This window comes from Mobula hypostoma, chromosome 9, assembly GCF_963921235.1.
Source record: "Mobula hypostoma chromosome 9, sMobHyp1.1, whole genome shotgun sequence".
NCBI classification, from domain to species: domain Eukaryota; kingdom Metazoa; phylum Chordata; class Chondrichthyes; order Myliobatiformes; family Myliobatidae; genus Mobula; species Mobula hypostoma.
The window spans coordinates 78,020,133-78,038,215 of record NC_086105.1 but is presented as its reverse complement, the minus strand read 5'-3'; the positions used below and the strand labels follow the sequence as shown (position 1 = coordinate 78,038,215).

The following is an 18,083-nucleotide window of genomic DNA, read 5'->3' as shown; positions in this document are numbered from 1 at the left end:
TGAAACCCATCTGTACACTGTCCATTCCCCTCTCACCATTGGATCTCCCTATTCCTTCAATTCTTCACAATAACCTGAACTGGTTGTGTTGCTAACACAAACTGCCTGCTTTCAGCTGACTAAGTTGGGAAACTCATCTTTGCATTAAAACAACCTATCAGTTTTCAAGGGATATCTTAATCACAAGAAATTCTGCAAATGCTGTAAATCCAAAGTAACACACTCGAGGTGCTGGAGGAACTCAGCACATCAGACTGCATCTGTGGAGAGGAATAAATGAGAGACTGATGAAGGGTCTTGGTTCAAAACGGCAACTCTTTATTCCTCTCTATAGATGCAGCCTGACCTGTTGAATTCTGCTTGCATTTTGTGTGCATTGCTGAAGGAATATCTTCAAACTTTTATTTGTTGCTTGCTATTCAATATTATCCTAAGTTCATGAAAATAAAAGGAAAAATTATAGCCAGAATACTTTCACTTTGGTATTTGAGTGCTTAAAGCCTATGTGTTGTTGATTAAATCTCCAACACCCCCCGCCCCCCAGAACAACCATAGAGACAGATCCATGCTGATTATATTATAGTTTTAGTTATAACTTAGTGTTCTTTATTTCAAAGCAGGCTTTTGCACTGGAGGAGTGTAGTCTTAGAGAGGAGAGTTCCTCCAGCATTGTGTATGTTTTGAGATAAAAAGATTTAAGAAACAATGCTTATGTGACTCCTGCTGCTCTTTCATGGCATATAAACAGACAGATCTACATACATTAATCTAAAGGGAAGAGAGTTTAAAAAAGGGTAAAATAATGAAATAAATATGCGCACATGTAGAACAAACCCAATTTAAATTCTGCCAAATTGGGTACTGCTAGGTTTGAATATCTGCCAATTTAACAATATCCATACCTGAACTTGCAATTTGTTTAAAAACTTGCCTATATTAGTTGATTAATGCTAATTACAGTATGTCTCTTCAAATCTCTCTTTGCAAAATAGATTAATTAAATAAGATTAAAATCAGAGTTCATTTAATTAAATGATAAAACATATGAGAATTTAATATGGCTTTTTTTTGACAGTGATCAACAGAAAAAGACACTTTTGTATCAAAGTGTAAACAGATCTCTACAAAGTGATCTAAATTAATTACAAATTAAAACACAAAATAACTGCCTGCATAAGTATTCACCCCCTTCAAGTCAGCATCTAGCAGATGAACTTCTGGCAGCAATTATAGCCTTGAGTTTGTGTGGATGGGTCTCCACCAGCTTTGCACATCTGGAAATTGCAATTTTTCCCCATTCTTCTTTACAAAATTGCTTAAGCTCTGTCAGACTGCATTGAGATCGTCCAGCCACAAATTCCCCATTGGATTGAGGTCTGGACTCTGACATGGCCACTCCAGGACATTAACTTTGTTGTTTTTAAGCCACTCTTGTGTAGCTTTGGCATCATGCTTGGGGTCATTGTCTTAATGGAAAACAAATTTTCTCCCAAATCACAGTACTCTTGAAGACTGTATCAGGTTTTCCTCCAAGTTTTCCCTGTATTTTGCTGCATTCATTTTACTCTCTACCTTCACAAGCCTTCTATAGCCTGCTGCAGTGAATCACCCTCAAAGCATGATGCAGCCACCACCATGCTTCATGGTAGGAATGTTGTGTTTTTGTTGATAGGCGGTGTTTGGCTTATGCCAAATGTAGTTTTTAGTCTGATGGCCAAAAAGCTCAATTTTAGTTTCATCAGACCCCAGAACCTTCTTCCAGCTGACTTCAGAGTCTCCCATGTGCCTTCTGGCAAACTCTAGCCGAGATTTCATGTCAGCTTTTTCAACAGTGGCTTTCTCTTTGCCACTCTCCCACAAAGCTGTGACTGCTGAAGCACCCGAGCAACAGTTGTTGTATGTGCAGTCTTTCCTATCTCAGCCACTGAAGCTTCTAAATCCAGGTTGTCACAGGTCTTGGCGGCCTCCCTCACTAGTCCCCTTTTTGCACGGTCACTCAGTTTTTGAGGAATGCCTGCACCAGGCAAATTTACAGCTGTGCCAAATACTTTCCATTTCTTGGTGACCAACTTAACTGTACTCCAAGGGATACTCAGTGACTTGGAATTTTCTTGTATCCATCTCCTGGCCTGTGCTTTTCAATAACCTTTTTGCAGAATTGCTTGGAGCGTTCTTTTGTCTTCATGGTTCAGTTTTTGCCAGGACACTGATTCACCAGCATTTGGATTTTTCAGATACAGGTGTATTTTTACTACAGTCAGTTGAAACACCTTGACTGCACACCTGTTTATATATAGCTAGAGCACCTTAACTAATTATGTGACTCCTGAAACTAATTAGCTGCACCAGTGATGATTTGGTGTGTCATATTAAGGAGGGTGAATACTTATGCAATCAATTATTTTGTGTCTTATATTTGTAATTAATTTAGATCACTTTGTAGAGATCTGTTTTCATTTTGACATGGAAGAGTCTTTTTCTGTTGATTAGTGTCAAAAAAATTAAATCCACTGTGATTCAATGTTATAAAACATGAAAACTTCCAAGAGGGTGAATACCTTTTATAGTCGATGTATTTCAGATATTTCCTTTTATATTTCAGTAATAGTATCACAATAACAATGTTACTAGGGGCTACCTTTAATTCTGCAGAATGAAGACGAATACTGAATGGCAACGTTAAAAAGGAATCATTTCCTGGTGACTGCTGATAATGAAAGAGTTTAAAAATAAGGCTGTTCTAATTCACTCTCAGCATACTCACCTACATTTAAGCTTGGCTTGCCTCGAAGAAGCAATTTTAAACATTCCACTTTATCCAACATGCAACAGTAATGTATAGCGGTGTTTCCTTTAGTGGTCTGTTTGTCCAGATTGCCACTGTATACACAAAAATGTAAATTATTTTTGTTGACATGAACTATATTGAAACATTACAAATGATTAATTTACCCATTTTATTACCATACTGTATATATTGAGATAGAAGGGTGAGTTGCAATTGATTCTGGTTCCCTTTTTGTTAAACCCTTCCGATAAGACAATAGTCAATAGACAATAGGTGCAGGAATAGGCCATTCGACCCTTCGAGCCAGCACCGCCATTCACTGTGATCATAGCTGATCATCCACAATCAGTATCCAGTTCCAGCCTTATCCCCATAACCTTTGATTCCGCTATCTTTAAGAGCTCTATCCATCTCTTTCTTGAAAATATTCAGAGAATTGGCCTCCACTGCCTTCTGGGGCAGAGCATTCCACATATCCACCACTCTCTGGGTGAAAAAGTTTTTCCTCAACTCCGTTCTAAATGGCCTACCCCTTATTCTTAAACTGTGGCCTCTGGTTCTGGACTCACCCATCAGCAGGAACATGCTTCCTGCCTCCAACGTGTCCAATCCCTTAATAATCTTATATGTTTCAATCAGATCCCCTCTTATCCTTCTAAACTCCAGTGTATACACGCCCATTTGCCAACAAGATGGTGGCATTTGATTGTAGCGGCTCCTATTAGGTCAACCAAAGGTGTTATTGTCCTTTTTAAACATATTTTTCTATGATCACATGACCCTGCCAGACACCAAGAACTTAAAGTACTGCAGGTCTACTCCCAACAGTGAGTTTCTCATTGGAGAAGAAACTGAAGGAGCTGGACTTGGTGCAGATTGTGATTCTGCCTGCAACAGAGAGACGTCGATATACGAAGGAGGTGTGCAGTTTAACAGTGAGTGATCACCTTCATCGCTTTTCTGATGATCACAAAACCCCTTTAGACATTGTTAATGTGGAATGCTGCAAGCCCAATTCACTGCTTTATTGGCAGACAGCAGGGCAGCTGTGTGTCTTCAGTTGTAGTGAGGTCCAGGCTTTAAGCCGTGGTGTTTTCTGTTCACAACCAACCAGGAGAGAAGTGCCAGAGTTGGTGCACTCCACCAGAGGTATCCAAGCAGGAGTCAAAGCTGCTCCCTGGTTTTTGCTCAGCAGAAGACCAGCCGTACTGCGTTCAAGTGTAGATTTCTGAAACATTCGTGGACTATATTTTGTTTGTGACTATTTTACTGATATCTTATATGTGCTATACGTGCTTTGTGCTCTATGTGTCTATTTGTACTGTGTTTTGTACCTTGGCCCCGAAGTAACACTGTTTGGTTTGAATGTATTCATGGGTATTCATGTATGATTGAATGACAATTAAACTTTAACAATGGACCAAAGTACTCCTCCTCTTCACGTCTATCTTCCGTTGTTGAGTGGATGACCATCATATGATCCATTATTGAACAAGATGCTGAGTGTTGTTTTATACCTAGCCATCTAATCTCTCCCTTTCCCAGTGTAAAGTACCCTCCTGCTTCAAAACATCCACTATTGTCCCTGTATCAAAAAAGACCAAGGTAACATGTCTGAACGTCTGGCATCCTGTTGCACTCACCTCAGTAATAAGCAAATGCTTTGAGAGGCAGATCATGAAGTACATCTGCAGCCTGCTACCGAAAGACGGAGAAGAGGGATGCTTTTTTTAAAAAAATATAATTTTTATTAAATTTTCAAAAAGAATACATGAAAAGATAAAATCTACCCACCCCCCCTTAACCCTCCCCCCCCCATATATAGTCCTACCTAAAAAGAAAGAAAGAGAAAAAAAAAGAGCCGCCTGGGTATTGGAAGGTTTCCACATGCTCCATGGGATTCAAAATAAATTTGGTATAATATTCGTTACTTTCTCCAAGTAACCAAAATCTTTATCGGAGCACTTAATATGCCATCCTATCTTTTGTAAATAAGGGCACCAAGTATTCAAAAATGTTACATATTTATCTCCTAAATTGTAAGTAATTTTTTCAAGTGGAATAGAACTAGCAATTTCATTATTCCAAAGATCCATACTTAAATACGAATCAGATTTCCAAGTAACTGCTATAGTCTTCTTAGCTACTGCCAATGCAATTTTTATAAATTCTTTCTGATATTTATTCAATTTACGTTTCGGTTTTATCCCTTCAATATCACCTAATAGAAATAATACAGGGTTGTGTGGAAGTTGAATTCCAGTAATTTGTTCCAATAAGACTCTTAAATTTATCCAAAAGGGTTGAATTTTAAAACAAGACCAAGTAGAATGTAAAAAAGTACCAATTTCTTGATTACACCGAAAACATTTATCAGATAGATTTGAATTTAATCTATTTATTTTTTGTGGTGTAATATATAATTGGTGTAAAAAATTATATTGTACTAATCTAAGTCGAACATTTATTGTATTTATCATACTGACCAGACAAAGTTTTGACCAATTTGTTTCATCAATATTAATATTCAGATCTGTTTCCCATTTTTGCTTTGACTTATGGGTTCTTTGTTTAATTGTCTGTTCTTGAATCAAATTATACATACAAGAAATAAATTTTTTAATTTTCCCTTTTTGAATTAATATTTCAATTTCATTAGGCTTTGGCAAAAACATTGCTTGACCCAGCTTACCTATTAAGTAAGCCCTTAATTGAAAGTAACAAAAGAAAGTATTATTAGATATTTTATATTTATCCTTTAATTGTTCAAATGACATCAATATACCTCGCTCAAAACAATCTCCTATAAATTTAATCCCTTTTTGGTACCAATTATATAAAAGTTGATTGTCCATTGTAAAAGGAATAAGTCTGTTTTGAAACAAAGGTCTCCTTGCTAATAGAGATTTCTGTGTTTCCTTATCAACATTTATCTTATTCCATAGATCAATCAAATGTGTTAATATAGGAGATTCTTCCTTTTCCCGTATCCATTTAGATTCCCATTTATATATAAAATCTTCAGGTTTATTTTCTCCTATCTTATCTAGTTCTATTTTAATCCATGCTGGTTTTTGATCATCGAAAAAAGATGCAATAAATCTAAGTTGATTTGCTTTATAGTAGTTTTTAAAGTTTGGAAGTTGTAACCCTCCTAACCCAAATTTACAAGTCAGTTTTTCCAATGATATTCTTGACATTTTACCTTTCCAAAGAAATTTTCTCACACGTTTATTTAACTCTTGAAAAAATTTCTGTGGCAATTGTATTGGTAATGTTTGAAACAAATACTGTAATCTAGGAAATATATTCATTTTTACAACATTGACTCTACCTACTAATGTTATTGGTAGTATCATCCATTTGTCAAGATCTTCTTGAATTTTTTTCAATAGTGGTAAATAATTAAATTTATATAAATTCTTTACATCATTATCAAGTCTTATACCTAAATACTTTATACCATTTACCGGCCATCTAAATTGGGTTACTAATCGACATTGACTATAGTCTCCTTTAGTAAGAGGTAAAATTTCACTTTTATCCCAGTTTATTTTGTAACCTGATATCTTCCCATATTCATCCAATCTAGAAGATAATTTATGTAGCGAATGTTGTGGGTTTGTTAAATAAATCAAAACATCATCGGCAAAAAGATTAATTTTATATTCCTCTTGGTTAACTCTAAAACCTATAATATCTGGATCAATTCTAATTAGTTCTGCTAATGGCTCTATCGCCAATACAAATAAAGCAGGTGATAGTGGACAACCTTGTCTAGTTGACCTTTTTAACTGGAATGGTGTTGAAATTTGAGAGTTTGTCACTACTTTAGCTTTAGGGTTAGAATTTAAAGTTTTAATCCAATTTATAAAAGATGTTCCTAACCCATATTTTTCTAATACTTTAAATAAAAAATCCCATTCTAATCTATCAAATGCTTTTTCTGCATCCAAAGCTACTACTATACTCTTCTCATCCCTTTTTTGTGCCAAATGAATTATACTGAGTAGCCGAGTTACATTATCTGCCAATTGTCTATTTTTAATAAATCCTGTTTGATCCATATGTATTAATTTTGGTAAATATTTAGATAATCTATTCGATAAAATTTTTGCTATTATTTTATAGTCCGTATTCAATAAAGAAATAGGCCTGTATGATGTTGGTTTCATAGGATCTCTGTCCTTTTTTGGCAATACTATTACAATCGCTGTTGAAAAAGATTCTGGAAGTTTATGTATTTTTTCTGCTTGACGTATTAGTTCCATAAAAAGAGGAAATAATAAATCTTTAAATTTTTTATAAAATTCAGGTGGAAAACCATCTTCTCCTGGAGATTTATTACTTTGGAGTGATCCTAAAGCTTCTTCAACTTCTTTTAATGTAAAAGGCATATCTAATCCCCTCTGTTCTTCCAAATTCAATTTTGGAAGAGAAACTTGTGATAAAAACCTTTCTATCTCATTAACATCATTTTGGGATTCTGATTGATATAATTCAGAATAAAAATTTTTAAAGGTTTCATTTATTTCAAGAGGTTTATAAGATATTTTATTTGCCCTTGTTCTAACTACATTTATTGTTTTGGAAGCTTGTTCTGCTTTCAACTGCCAGGCAAGAATTTTATGTGCTCTCTCACCTAACTCATAATACCTTTGTCAACATACATCAAAGTTGCTGGTGAACGCAGCAGGCCAAGCAGCATCTATAGGAAGAGGCGCAGTCGACGTTTCAGGCCGAGACCCTTCGTCAGGACTAACCGAAGGAAAAGTGAGTAAGGGATTTGAAAGCTGGAGGGTGTTTACGTCATAATACCTTTGTTTAGTTCTTATAATTGCTTTTTCCGTTCTATATGTCTGAAGCATATTATATTGTAACTTCTTATTGACAAGTTGTCTTCGTTTTTCTTCTGACATATATCTGTGAGATTCTTTTTCTATTCTTGTAATCTCTTTTTCCAATTGATCTAGTTCTGCCATATATTCTTTCTTAATTTTAGACGTATAACTTATTATCTGGCCCCTAAGATATGCTTTCATTGCATCCCATAATATAAATTTATCCTCCATTGAATGAAAATTTGTATCCAAAAAAAAATTGAATCTGCTTTTTCATAAAATCACAAAAATCTTGACGTTTTAATAATGTTGAATTAAATCTCCATCTATAAGCCACTTCTTCCTTATCAGCCATTATTATTGTCATTAATAAAGGAGAATAGTCTGATAATATTCTTGCTTTATATTCCATATTTTTCACTCTGTGTTGAATATGCATTGATAATAGAAAAAAATCCATCCTTGAGTAAGTTTTATGTCTATGGGAATAGAACGAATAGTCTCTTTCTTTAGGATTGATTCTTCTCCATATATCAATCAAATTTAAATCTTTCATCAATGATAAAGTTAAATTTACTACCTTCGATTTTATAACAGCCTTGGTTGATCTATCTAAGACTGGGTCTAAGCAAAAATTAAAGTCTCCTCCAATTAATATTTTTTCATGTGCATCCGCCAAATTCAAAAAAGCTTCTTGTATGAATTTTGCATCATTTTCGTTTGGTGCATAAATATTCATAAAAGTCCATAGCTCGGAAAAAAGTTGACAATGTATAATCACATATCTCCCCGCAGAATCAGTTATTACATTTTGTATTCTAATTGGTAACGTTTTATTGATCAAAATTGCTACTCCCCTCGCTTTTGAATTAAATGAAGCTGCAACAACACTACCCACCCAATCTCTCTTTAGTTTCTGATGTTCTGTTTCTGTTAGGTGCGTTTCCTGTAAAAAAGCTAAATCTATCTTCATTTTTTAAATATATGTTAAGATTCTTTTTCTTTTCACTGGTCCATTAAGCCCATTAACATTAAAACTCAAAAAATTCAATATATTAGTCATTATTCTTAACAAAGTTACTCCAATCTAAAACATTACTTATCTTCTCAACTCTCATAGTTCCTTGGGGAATCTCTTTAAACTTCACCATGTTGCTATGTGTTCCCCCCCCAACCTTCCAGGCAAAAAGAAAAAAAGATAGAAAAAAAAAGAAAAAACAAAATACCCCCCCACTAATGTTGTGAATGAAAGGATACACAGCACTACCCCCCTCCATTTTACGGGTCGCGGCAGAAGCCACGCTTGCACACATGATTAACGTAGCAATCGATCAGTGCTTCTTCCAGCTCCCCCGCAACGAAAAAAGTTATATATATATATAGACAAAATTAGTATTACTGTTCCCAACTAATTTCCTCCAGTGTTAACCTTTCTTACCCACCTCATATAATTAATATATTTATACATTCTTCCAGCTTCAAAAATCCAACAAGTCCATTCTTTAACCCAATCTTCATCTTCAATCTATCTCGCTCTCCTGAGTTTGTTCTTGTATCTGGTGAATATTCAGGGAATCTCGCACAAACTGCTCTGCTTTCTGGTAGTCATCAAAAAATCTTTTTTCTCCACCAGGCAAAAAAATCTTCAAAGTTGCAGGATAACGCAGGATAAATTGATAACCATGATCTCATAGGGTTTTTTCCACTGGATTAAACTTCTTCCTTTTCTTCAAAAGTTCGAAACTTATATCAGGGTAGAAAAAAACTTTGTTCCCTTTAATTATCAATGGCCCTTTTCTATCTTTGGCAGCTCGAGCAGCTGCCTGTAGAATCCTTTCCTTGTCTTGAAATCTTAAGAATTTTATTAAAATCGATCGTGGATATTGATCATCTTTTGGTTTTGGTCTTAGAGCTCTTTGTGCCCGCTCAATTTCAATTGGTCGAACCTCCTCTCTCATTTGCAAAACATCCGGGATCCGTCTTTGAAAAAATTCTATTGGCTTTTCTCCCTCCATACCTTCTGTAAGACCAACAATTTTAATATTATTACGTCTACTGAAGTTTTCCAACATGTCCACTTTCTCCAAGAGTCGGTTTCTTTCCGAGTTCCAGACAAGCAAATCATTTTCTGTTTTTTCCACTCTATTATTCATAAGCTCCATTTCTCTTTCCATCTTCTGAAGCTTCTTTTCCATTTTGTCCTGTCTTTCCATAACTTTATTATAGCACCTCTTCGTATCTCTAAGCTCTTCTCTTACTTTTCTTAATTCAGCCGTTGATTGCAATAAAGCCTCTCTTATGTCTCTATCATCTCCTTTACTTCCACTCGCTTCCAATTCTTCCTCCTCTTCTTCATCTGTGTTCTCTGCAGAATCCAGTTCTGACTCTGAGTCATTTTCAATTGCAGTGGGTGTTGGTTCTTGTAGATTGCGTTGTGTCGATTTGCGCATGCGCTCTTCTTTGCGCATGCGCATTTCCGCTGTCTTCTTCGGAGAAACCGTTGCCACCGCCATTGCTCCCTATTCTACCGAAGGAGATCCAACCTGAGTCCGAGGCTCCATCGTTGCAGTAGGCCCTTTTTTCTTCCCGTATCGCGGCTGCTTCGCAACAGCAGACTTCTTTTGTTGCGGTTTAGGAGGCATATCGTAAAGTAGTCTTACAAAGTTTATAAATAGTTTTCAGAAAATATTTACCAACTTTGTATTATTTAAACGGTACTTTACTGATTTGTTGCGGGAGAACTGGATTTACATGTCTCAATCCCACGTCATCACGTGACGCCTCCAGGGATGCTTATGAGAATGCTGTTCTTGGACTACAGTTCAGCATTCAACACCATAATTCCCTCCAGGCTCGACATGAAGCTCAGAGACCTCGGTCTTCACCCTACCTCATGCAGCTGGATCCTGCAGTTCCTGTCAGATCGTGGCAGGTGGTAAGAGTGGGCTCCCTAACTTCTGACCCTCAACACAGGAGTCCCCCAGGGCTGTGTCCTAAGCCCCCTCTTTTACTCTTTGTATACCCATGACACAGTGGTGTCAAGAAATCAATTTCTTCCTCAATGTCGCAAAAAAAAAAAAGGAGCTGGTTGTGGACTACAGGAGGAATGGAGACAGGCTCACCACCATTGATATCTATGGATCTGAGGCTGAGAGGGTGAACAGCTTCAAGTTCCTCAGTATACACATCACCGAGGACTTCACTTGGTCTGTACATACTGGCTATGTGGTGAAAAAAGCACAACAGTGCCTCTTTCACCTCAGATGGCTGAAGAAGTTCAGCATGAGTCCCCAAATCCTAAGGGCTTTCTACAGGGGCACAACTGAGAGCATCTTGACTGGCTGCATCACTGCCTGGTATAGGAACCATACTTCCCTCAATCGCAGGACTCTGCAGAGAGTGGTGCAGACAACCCAGCGCATCTGTAGATGTGAACTTCCCACTATTCAAGACATTTACAGAGACAGGTGCATAAGAAGGGCCCGAAGGATTACTGGAGACCCGAGTTAACCCAACCACAAACTGTTCCATCTGGGAAATGGTACCGCAGCATTAAAGCCAGGACCAACAGAGTCTGGGACAGCTTCTTCCACCGGCCATCAGACTAATTAATTCACACTGATACAGTTGTATTTCTAAGCTCTATTGACTGTTCTGTTGTATATCTTACTGCACATACTATTTATTACAAATTACTATAATTTGCACATTGCACATTCAGACAAGAGATGTAAAGAGTTTTACTCACATATGTGAAGGATGTAAGAAGTCAATAAAGTTACGTTCACAGTATGTAACCTGTTTTATGTTGTTAAATTTAGTAAATTGTAAGGAAATTCATATCAACTAACTCATCCAGGTATCATAAGTGAGTACCTGCATGCCTCTCTACTGAACCAATAGACTTACCAACAAATTGTACATAAAGCATGAGTGCAAGATGTAAAAAAAAAGCTCCAATTTGCAGCAAAATTATCACTAACTGCCACTATAACAATAATGAACAGGCAACCGGCATTAGTAGCGGACCAATCAATTCACAGAGAGAGACAGAACTTTGCACGGGTCAGGGAGAAGAGTTTAAAAAAGGAGCGTTTCGCGGGGCTTGGCGCCTTACCAATCGATTCGTGATTCACTAGCAGGAGCAAATGAAAGTAAAGCAGGGTCAAAGCAGAGCGGCCATTGTTTGAGTGGACCAGTGTAGGAGAGGGAACCTGTGGCTTTAGCTCAAGAGGCTTCGGTAGGGAGGCACAGGTAAGTAGCAGATAAGGCTTTTGTAGCGGTGGAATAAAAAGTCACAGAATTACAGCAAATTAAATAAAGCAGGGATGATGCAGGATCAGGTGATGTGCTGTAGCTGCATGATGTGGGAGCTGGTGGACCCCATTGTGGTTCCTGGTGACCAAATCTGCAGCAAGTGTTGGCTGCTCGAGGAACTTGGGCTCAAAGCTGATGACCTGGAATCTGAGCTTCAAACACTGCGGCACTTTGTTGGGTTGGTGGGGGGGGGGGGAGGTTACCTGAATTCTTTGTTTTAAGGAGGTAGTCACACCCATTAGATTAGTTGCCTCAAATTTAGTCTGTGGTCAGGGACAAATGGGTGTGACTGTGAGTGAGGTGGGTAGTGGTACCCAAGAAAGTGCTGGGGGAGCCTCAGCCCTCGAGCTTGTCTAACAGGTCTGAGATTCTTGCTGCCCGTGTGGATGACAGTGGGGGCGATAGGAAGGATGAACAATCTAACTGCGGTACCGTAGTTCAGAAATCAATTCAAGAGAGGGGGAGAGAAGAGAAATGTAGTGATAATTGGGGCTAGTATAGTCAGGGGAATAGACAGAGTTCTCTGTTGCAAGGATAGAGCGTCCTAAAGGCTGTGCAGCCTGCATGGTGCCTAGGTTCAGAACATCTTATCTGATCTGGAGTGGAGGGGAAAGAACCAGTTGTTGTGGTCCATGTAGGTACCAACAACGTAGGTAGAATGAGGAAAGAGGTTCTGCTGAGGGAATTTGAGTAACTAGGGACTAAATTAAAAATCAGAAGCAAAAAGGTGGTAATCTCTGAACTACATGCAAATTGGCATAGGCTCAAGAAGATTAGAGAGTTAAATGCATGGTGAAGGGATTGGTGTGGGAGAAATGGGTTTGAATTCATGGCAAATTGGCACCAGTACTATTGAAGGAGGGAGCTGTACCAATGGGACGGGCTCCACCTGAGCCGTGATGGGAGCTGGATCCTTGCAAATCGCATAACCAGAGTTGTGGATAGGGCTTTAAACTAAATAGTAGGGAGGTGGGTTCAACAGACAGGACAAGTATGGATAAAGTAAAAGAGAAAGGTGTGGATAAAGAAAAAGCAAAAGATAAAAAAGAGAAAAGTAAGAGTGGAGTGAATAAAAGTTAGGTGCAAAAGAAAAAAAAATCACAAGATTTTAAATGCACAATGAGTGCAAGGGCATTTTATCTGAATACCTGTAGTATTCGAAATAAGGTCTGTGAATCTGTGGCACAAATCAGTACAAAGGGGTATGATTTAGTGGCTATTACAGAAATGTGGTTTCAGAGTGGAGAGGACTGGAAACTAAATATCCAAGCATATCAGGTGATATGGAAGCATAGGCCGGAAGGTAAGGGAGGTGGGGTAGCTCTCTTAATTAAGGATGAGATCAGGGTGATAGTGAGAGACGATATAAGATCTAAGGAGCAGATTGTTGAATCCATCTGGGTAGAGATTAGGAATGGTAAAGGGGAAAAAATTACTGGTGGGAGTTGTCCACTGCAATTTGCCTATTGCCACCAAAGGTCAACGGCAGACGCAATCTCAGTGGCTCTCCACACGGCTTTAGACCACCACTTGGACAACACAAACACCACTCTGCTCTGTCTAGCAGAATTAGTCCTTCCTCTTAATAATTTCTCTTTTGGCTTCTCCCACTTCCTCCAAACTAAAGGTGTAGCTATGGGCACCCGTATGGGTCCTAGCTATGCCTGCCGTTTCGTTGGCTTTGTGGAACAATCTATGTTCCGAACCTATTCTGGTATCTGTCCCCCACTTTTCCTTCGCTACATCAACAACTGCATTGGCGCTGCTTCCTGCACACAAGCTGAGCTCATTGACTTTATTAACTCTGCCTCCAACTTTCACCCTGCCCTCAAGTTTACCTGGTCCATTTCCGACACTTCCCTCCCCTTTCTAGATCTTTCTGTCTCTATTTCTGGAGACAGCTTATCCACTGATGTCTACTATAAGCCTACTGACTCTCACAGCTATCTGGACTATACTTCTTCTCACCCTGTCTCTTGCAAAAATGCCATCCCCTTCTCGCAATTCCTCCGTCTCCGCTGCATCTGCTCTCAGGATGAGGCTTTTCATTCCAGGGCGAGGGAGATGTCCTCCTTTTTTAAAGAAAGGGGCTTCCCTTCCTCCACTATCAACTCTGTTCTCAAACACATCTCCCCCATTTCACGCACATCTGCTCTCACTCCATCCTCTCGCCACCCCACTAGGAATAGGGTTCCCTGGTCCTCACCTACCACCCCACCAGCCTCCGGGTCCAACATATTATTCTCCGTAACCTCCGCCACCTCCAATGGGATCCCACCACTAAGCACATCTTTCCCTCCCCCCACCTCTGCTTGCCGCAGGGATCGCTCCCTACGCAACTCCCTTATTCATTCGTCCCCCCCCCCCATCTCTCCCCACTGATCTCCCTCCTGGCACTTATCCTTGTAAGCGGAACAAGTGCTACACATGCCCTTACACTTCCTCCCTTACCACCATTCAGGGCCCCAGACAGTCCTTCCAGGTGAGGCAACACTTCACCTGTGAGTTGGCTGGGGTGATATACTGCATCCGGTGCTCCCAATGTGGCCTTCTATATATTGGCAAGACCCAACACAGACTGGGAGACCGTTTTGCTGAACACCTACACTCTGTCTGCCAGAGTAAGCAGGATCTTCCAGTGGCCACACATTTTAATTCCACATCCTATTCCCATTCTGACATGTCTATCCATGGCCTCCTCTACTGTAAAGATGAAGCCACACTCAGGTTGGAGGAACAACACCTTATATTCCGTCTGGGTAGCCTCCAACCTGATGGCATGAACACTGACTTCTCAAACTTCCGCTAATGCCCCACCTCCCCCTCGTACCCCATCCGTTATTTATTTATATACACACATTCTTTCTCTCACTCTCCTTTTTCTCCCTCTGACTATACCCCTTGCCCATCCTCTGGGTTCCTCCCCACCACCTTTTTCCTTCTCCCTGGGCCTTCTGTCCCATGATCCTCTCATATCCCCTTTGCCAATCACCTGACCAGCTCTTGGCTCCATCCCTCCCCCTCCTGTCTTCTCCTATCATTTTGGATCTCCCCCTCCCCCACCCACTTTCAAATCTCTTACTAACTCTTCCTTCAGTTAGTCCTGATGAAGGGTCTCGGCCTGAAACGTTGACTGTACCTCTTCCTTGAGATGCTGTCTGGCCTGCTGCGTTCACCAGCAACTTTGATGTGTGTTGCACAAACACAGGATGCTGTTCATCTACTATAGCTCAGAATTTAATACCATCATTCCTACAAACCTGATTGAGAAGTTGCAGAACCGGGGCCTCTGTACCTCCCTCTGCAATTGGATTCTTGACTTCCTAACTGGAAAACCACAATCTGTGCGGATTGGTGAAAATATATCCTCCTTGGGTGTGTGCTTAACCCACTGCTCTGTTCTCTATATACACATGACTGTGTGGTTAGGCATAGCTTAAATACCAGCTATAAATTTGCTGATGATACAACCATTGTTGGTAGAATCTCAGGTGGTGATGAGAGGGCATACAGGACTGAGATATGCCAATTAGTGGAATGGTGCCACAGCAACAACCTGGCACTCAACGTCAGTAAGACGAAAGAGCTTATTGTGGACTTCAGGAAGGGTAAGACAAAGGAACACATACCAATCCTCATAAAGGGATCAGAAGCGGAGAGAGTGAGCAGCTTCAAATTCCTTGGGCGGGGGGTCAAGTTCTCTGAGGATCTAACCTAGTCCCAACATATTGATGTAGTTATAAAAAAGGCAAGACAGTGGCTATACTTTATTAGGGGTTTGAAGCAATTTGGCATGTCAACAAAAACACTCGAAAACCTCTATAGTTGAACCGTGGAGAGCATTCTGACAGACTGCATCACTATGGAGGGGCAACTGCACAGGACCAAAAGATGCTGCAGAAGGTTGTAAATCTAGTCAGCCCCATCTTGGGTACTAGCCCACAAAGTACCCAGGACATCTTTAGGGAGTGGTTTCTCAGAAAGGCAACGTCCATTATTAAAGACCTCCAGCACCCTTTTCTCACTGTTACCCTCAGGTAGGAGGTACAGAAGCCTGAAGGCACACACTCAGCGATTCAGGAACAGCTTTTTCCCCTCTGCCATTCGATTCCTAAATGGACATTGAATCCTTGGACACTACCTTACTTTTTTTTTAATATACAGTATTTCTGTTTTTGCAGGTTTTAAAAATCTATTCAATATACGTAATTGATTTACTTGTTTATTTATTATTATTATTATTTTTATTTTACTTTTTTTTTCTCTGCTAGATTATGTATTGCATTGAATTGCTGCTGCTAAGTTAATAAAGTTCACATGCCGGTGATAATAAACCTAATTCTGATTCTGATTCTGAATAATAACATTACAGTGGCACAGGCAATAAACAGAGAAATACCTGAGGCATGCAAGAATGGAACAGCAGTTATCATGGGGGATTTTAACTTGCACATAGATCGGGTGAATCAAGTCAGTCAAGGCAGTCTTGAGGAGAGCTTCACAGAATGCATCCGTGATGGCTTTCTTGAACAACATGTTACTACACCTACAAGGGAATGTGCTATCTTTGATCTGGTCCAAGAGTCAGGTAAAATTAGTGATCCTGAAAAGAGTGATCACAGTATGATTGAGTTTCTCCTACAAATGGAGGGTGCAATACTTTGAAAGAAAACCAGTGCATTATGTCTAAAAATGGAGCTTACAATGGGATGAGGGAGGATTTGGCTAGTGTAGACTGGGAACAGAAGATATATCGTGGGATGGTTGAGGAAGAGTGGAAGACTTTCAAAGAGATTTTTCACGGTGTTCAACAAAAGTATATTCTAGTTAAAAGCAAGGACAGTAACGGTGGGGAGAGCCAGCCTTGGATAACTAAGTAAATAAAAGAAGGCATCAAACTAAAAGCTCGTGCCTACAAAGTTGCCAAGAGTAGTGGGAAACTGAAAGATTGGGAAGACTTTAAAAAGCAACAAAGAACCACAAAGTGAGCAATGAAGAAAGTGACAGATTATGAAAATAAACTAGCAGAAAATATAAAAACCGTTAGTAAAAATTTTTATCATTATATAAAGTGGAAAAGGGTGGCAAAAGTGAATATGGGTCCCTCAGAGGATGAGAAGGGGGAATTGATATTGGGTAATGAGGAAATGGCAGAGGCTTTGAATGGCTATTTTGTGTTGGTCTTCATGGTGGAGGACATGTATAACATGTCAAAGAGAGATGCTATGAATGCGATAGGAGGTGAGGAGCCCAATACAATAGCTATCACTAAAGAGGTAGTGCTGTGCAAACTTGTGGGCCTGAAGACAGATAATTCCTGGTCCTGATGGAATGCATCCCAGGTTACTAAAAGAAATGGCAGAAGTAGAGGCTTTGGTGATAATTTACCAAAATCTGGGCAAATCCCAGCGGACTGGAAGACAACAAATGTCACGGCACTGTTCAAAGAAGGACGTAGGCAAAAGGCAGGTAACTATAGGCCAGGTAGTTGAACATCTATAGTTGGGAAAATGCTTGAAGTTATCATTAAAGAAGAAATAGCTAGAAAGAAATGAATCCATCCGGCAGATGTAGCATGGATTCAGCAAAGGCAGGTCCTGTTTGACAAACTTAGAAACATAGAAACATAGAAAATAGGTGCAGGAGTAGGCCATTCGGCCCTTCGAGCCTGCACCGCCATTTATTATGATCATGGCTGATCATCCAACTCAGAACCCAGCCTTCCCTCCATACCCCCTGACCCCTGTAGCCACAAGGGCCATATCTAACTTCCTTTTAAACATAGCTAATGAACTGGCCTCAACAGTTTGCTGTGGCAGAGAATTCCACAGATTCACCACTCTCTGTGTGAAGAAGTTTTTCCTAACCTCGGTCCTAAAAGGCTTCCCCTCTATCCTCAAACTGTGACCCCTCGTTCTAGACCTCCCCAACATCGGGAACAATCTTCCCGCATCTAGCCTGTCCAATCCCTTTAGGATCTTATACGTTTCAATCAGATCCCCCCTCAATCTTCTAAATTCCAACGAGTACAAGCCCAGTTCATCCAGTCTTTCTTCATATGAAAGACCTGCCATCCCAGGAATCAATCTGGTGAACCTTCTTTGTACTCCCTCTATGGCAAAGATGTCTTTCCTCAG

The 18,083-nt window shown here is 39.6% G+C and overlaps 1 protein-coding gene across 5 annotated transcripts in view; it reads right to left on the bottom strand.

Annotated features, from left to right (window-relative positions):
• The window catches only part of LOC134351808 (arf-GAP with SH3 domain, ANK repeat and PH domain-containing protein 1-like), a 729,826-nt gene that overhangs the window by 91,472 nt on the left and 620,271 nt on the right, over window positions 1–18,083 (bottom strand). For all 5 annotated transcript variants that reach the window (XM_063058512.1, XM_063058513.1, XM_063058511.1 and 2 more), the window contains exon 21: window positions 2,765–2,880. In XM_063058512.1, coding sequence (XP_062914582.1) covers window positions 2,765–2,880 — 116 coding nt within the window. The remainder of the gene's footprint in view (window positions 1–2,764; window positions 2,881–18,083) is intronic.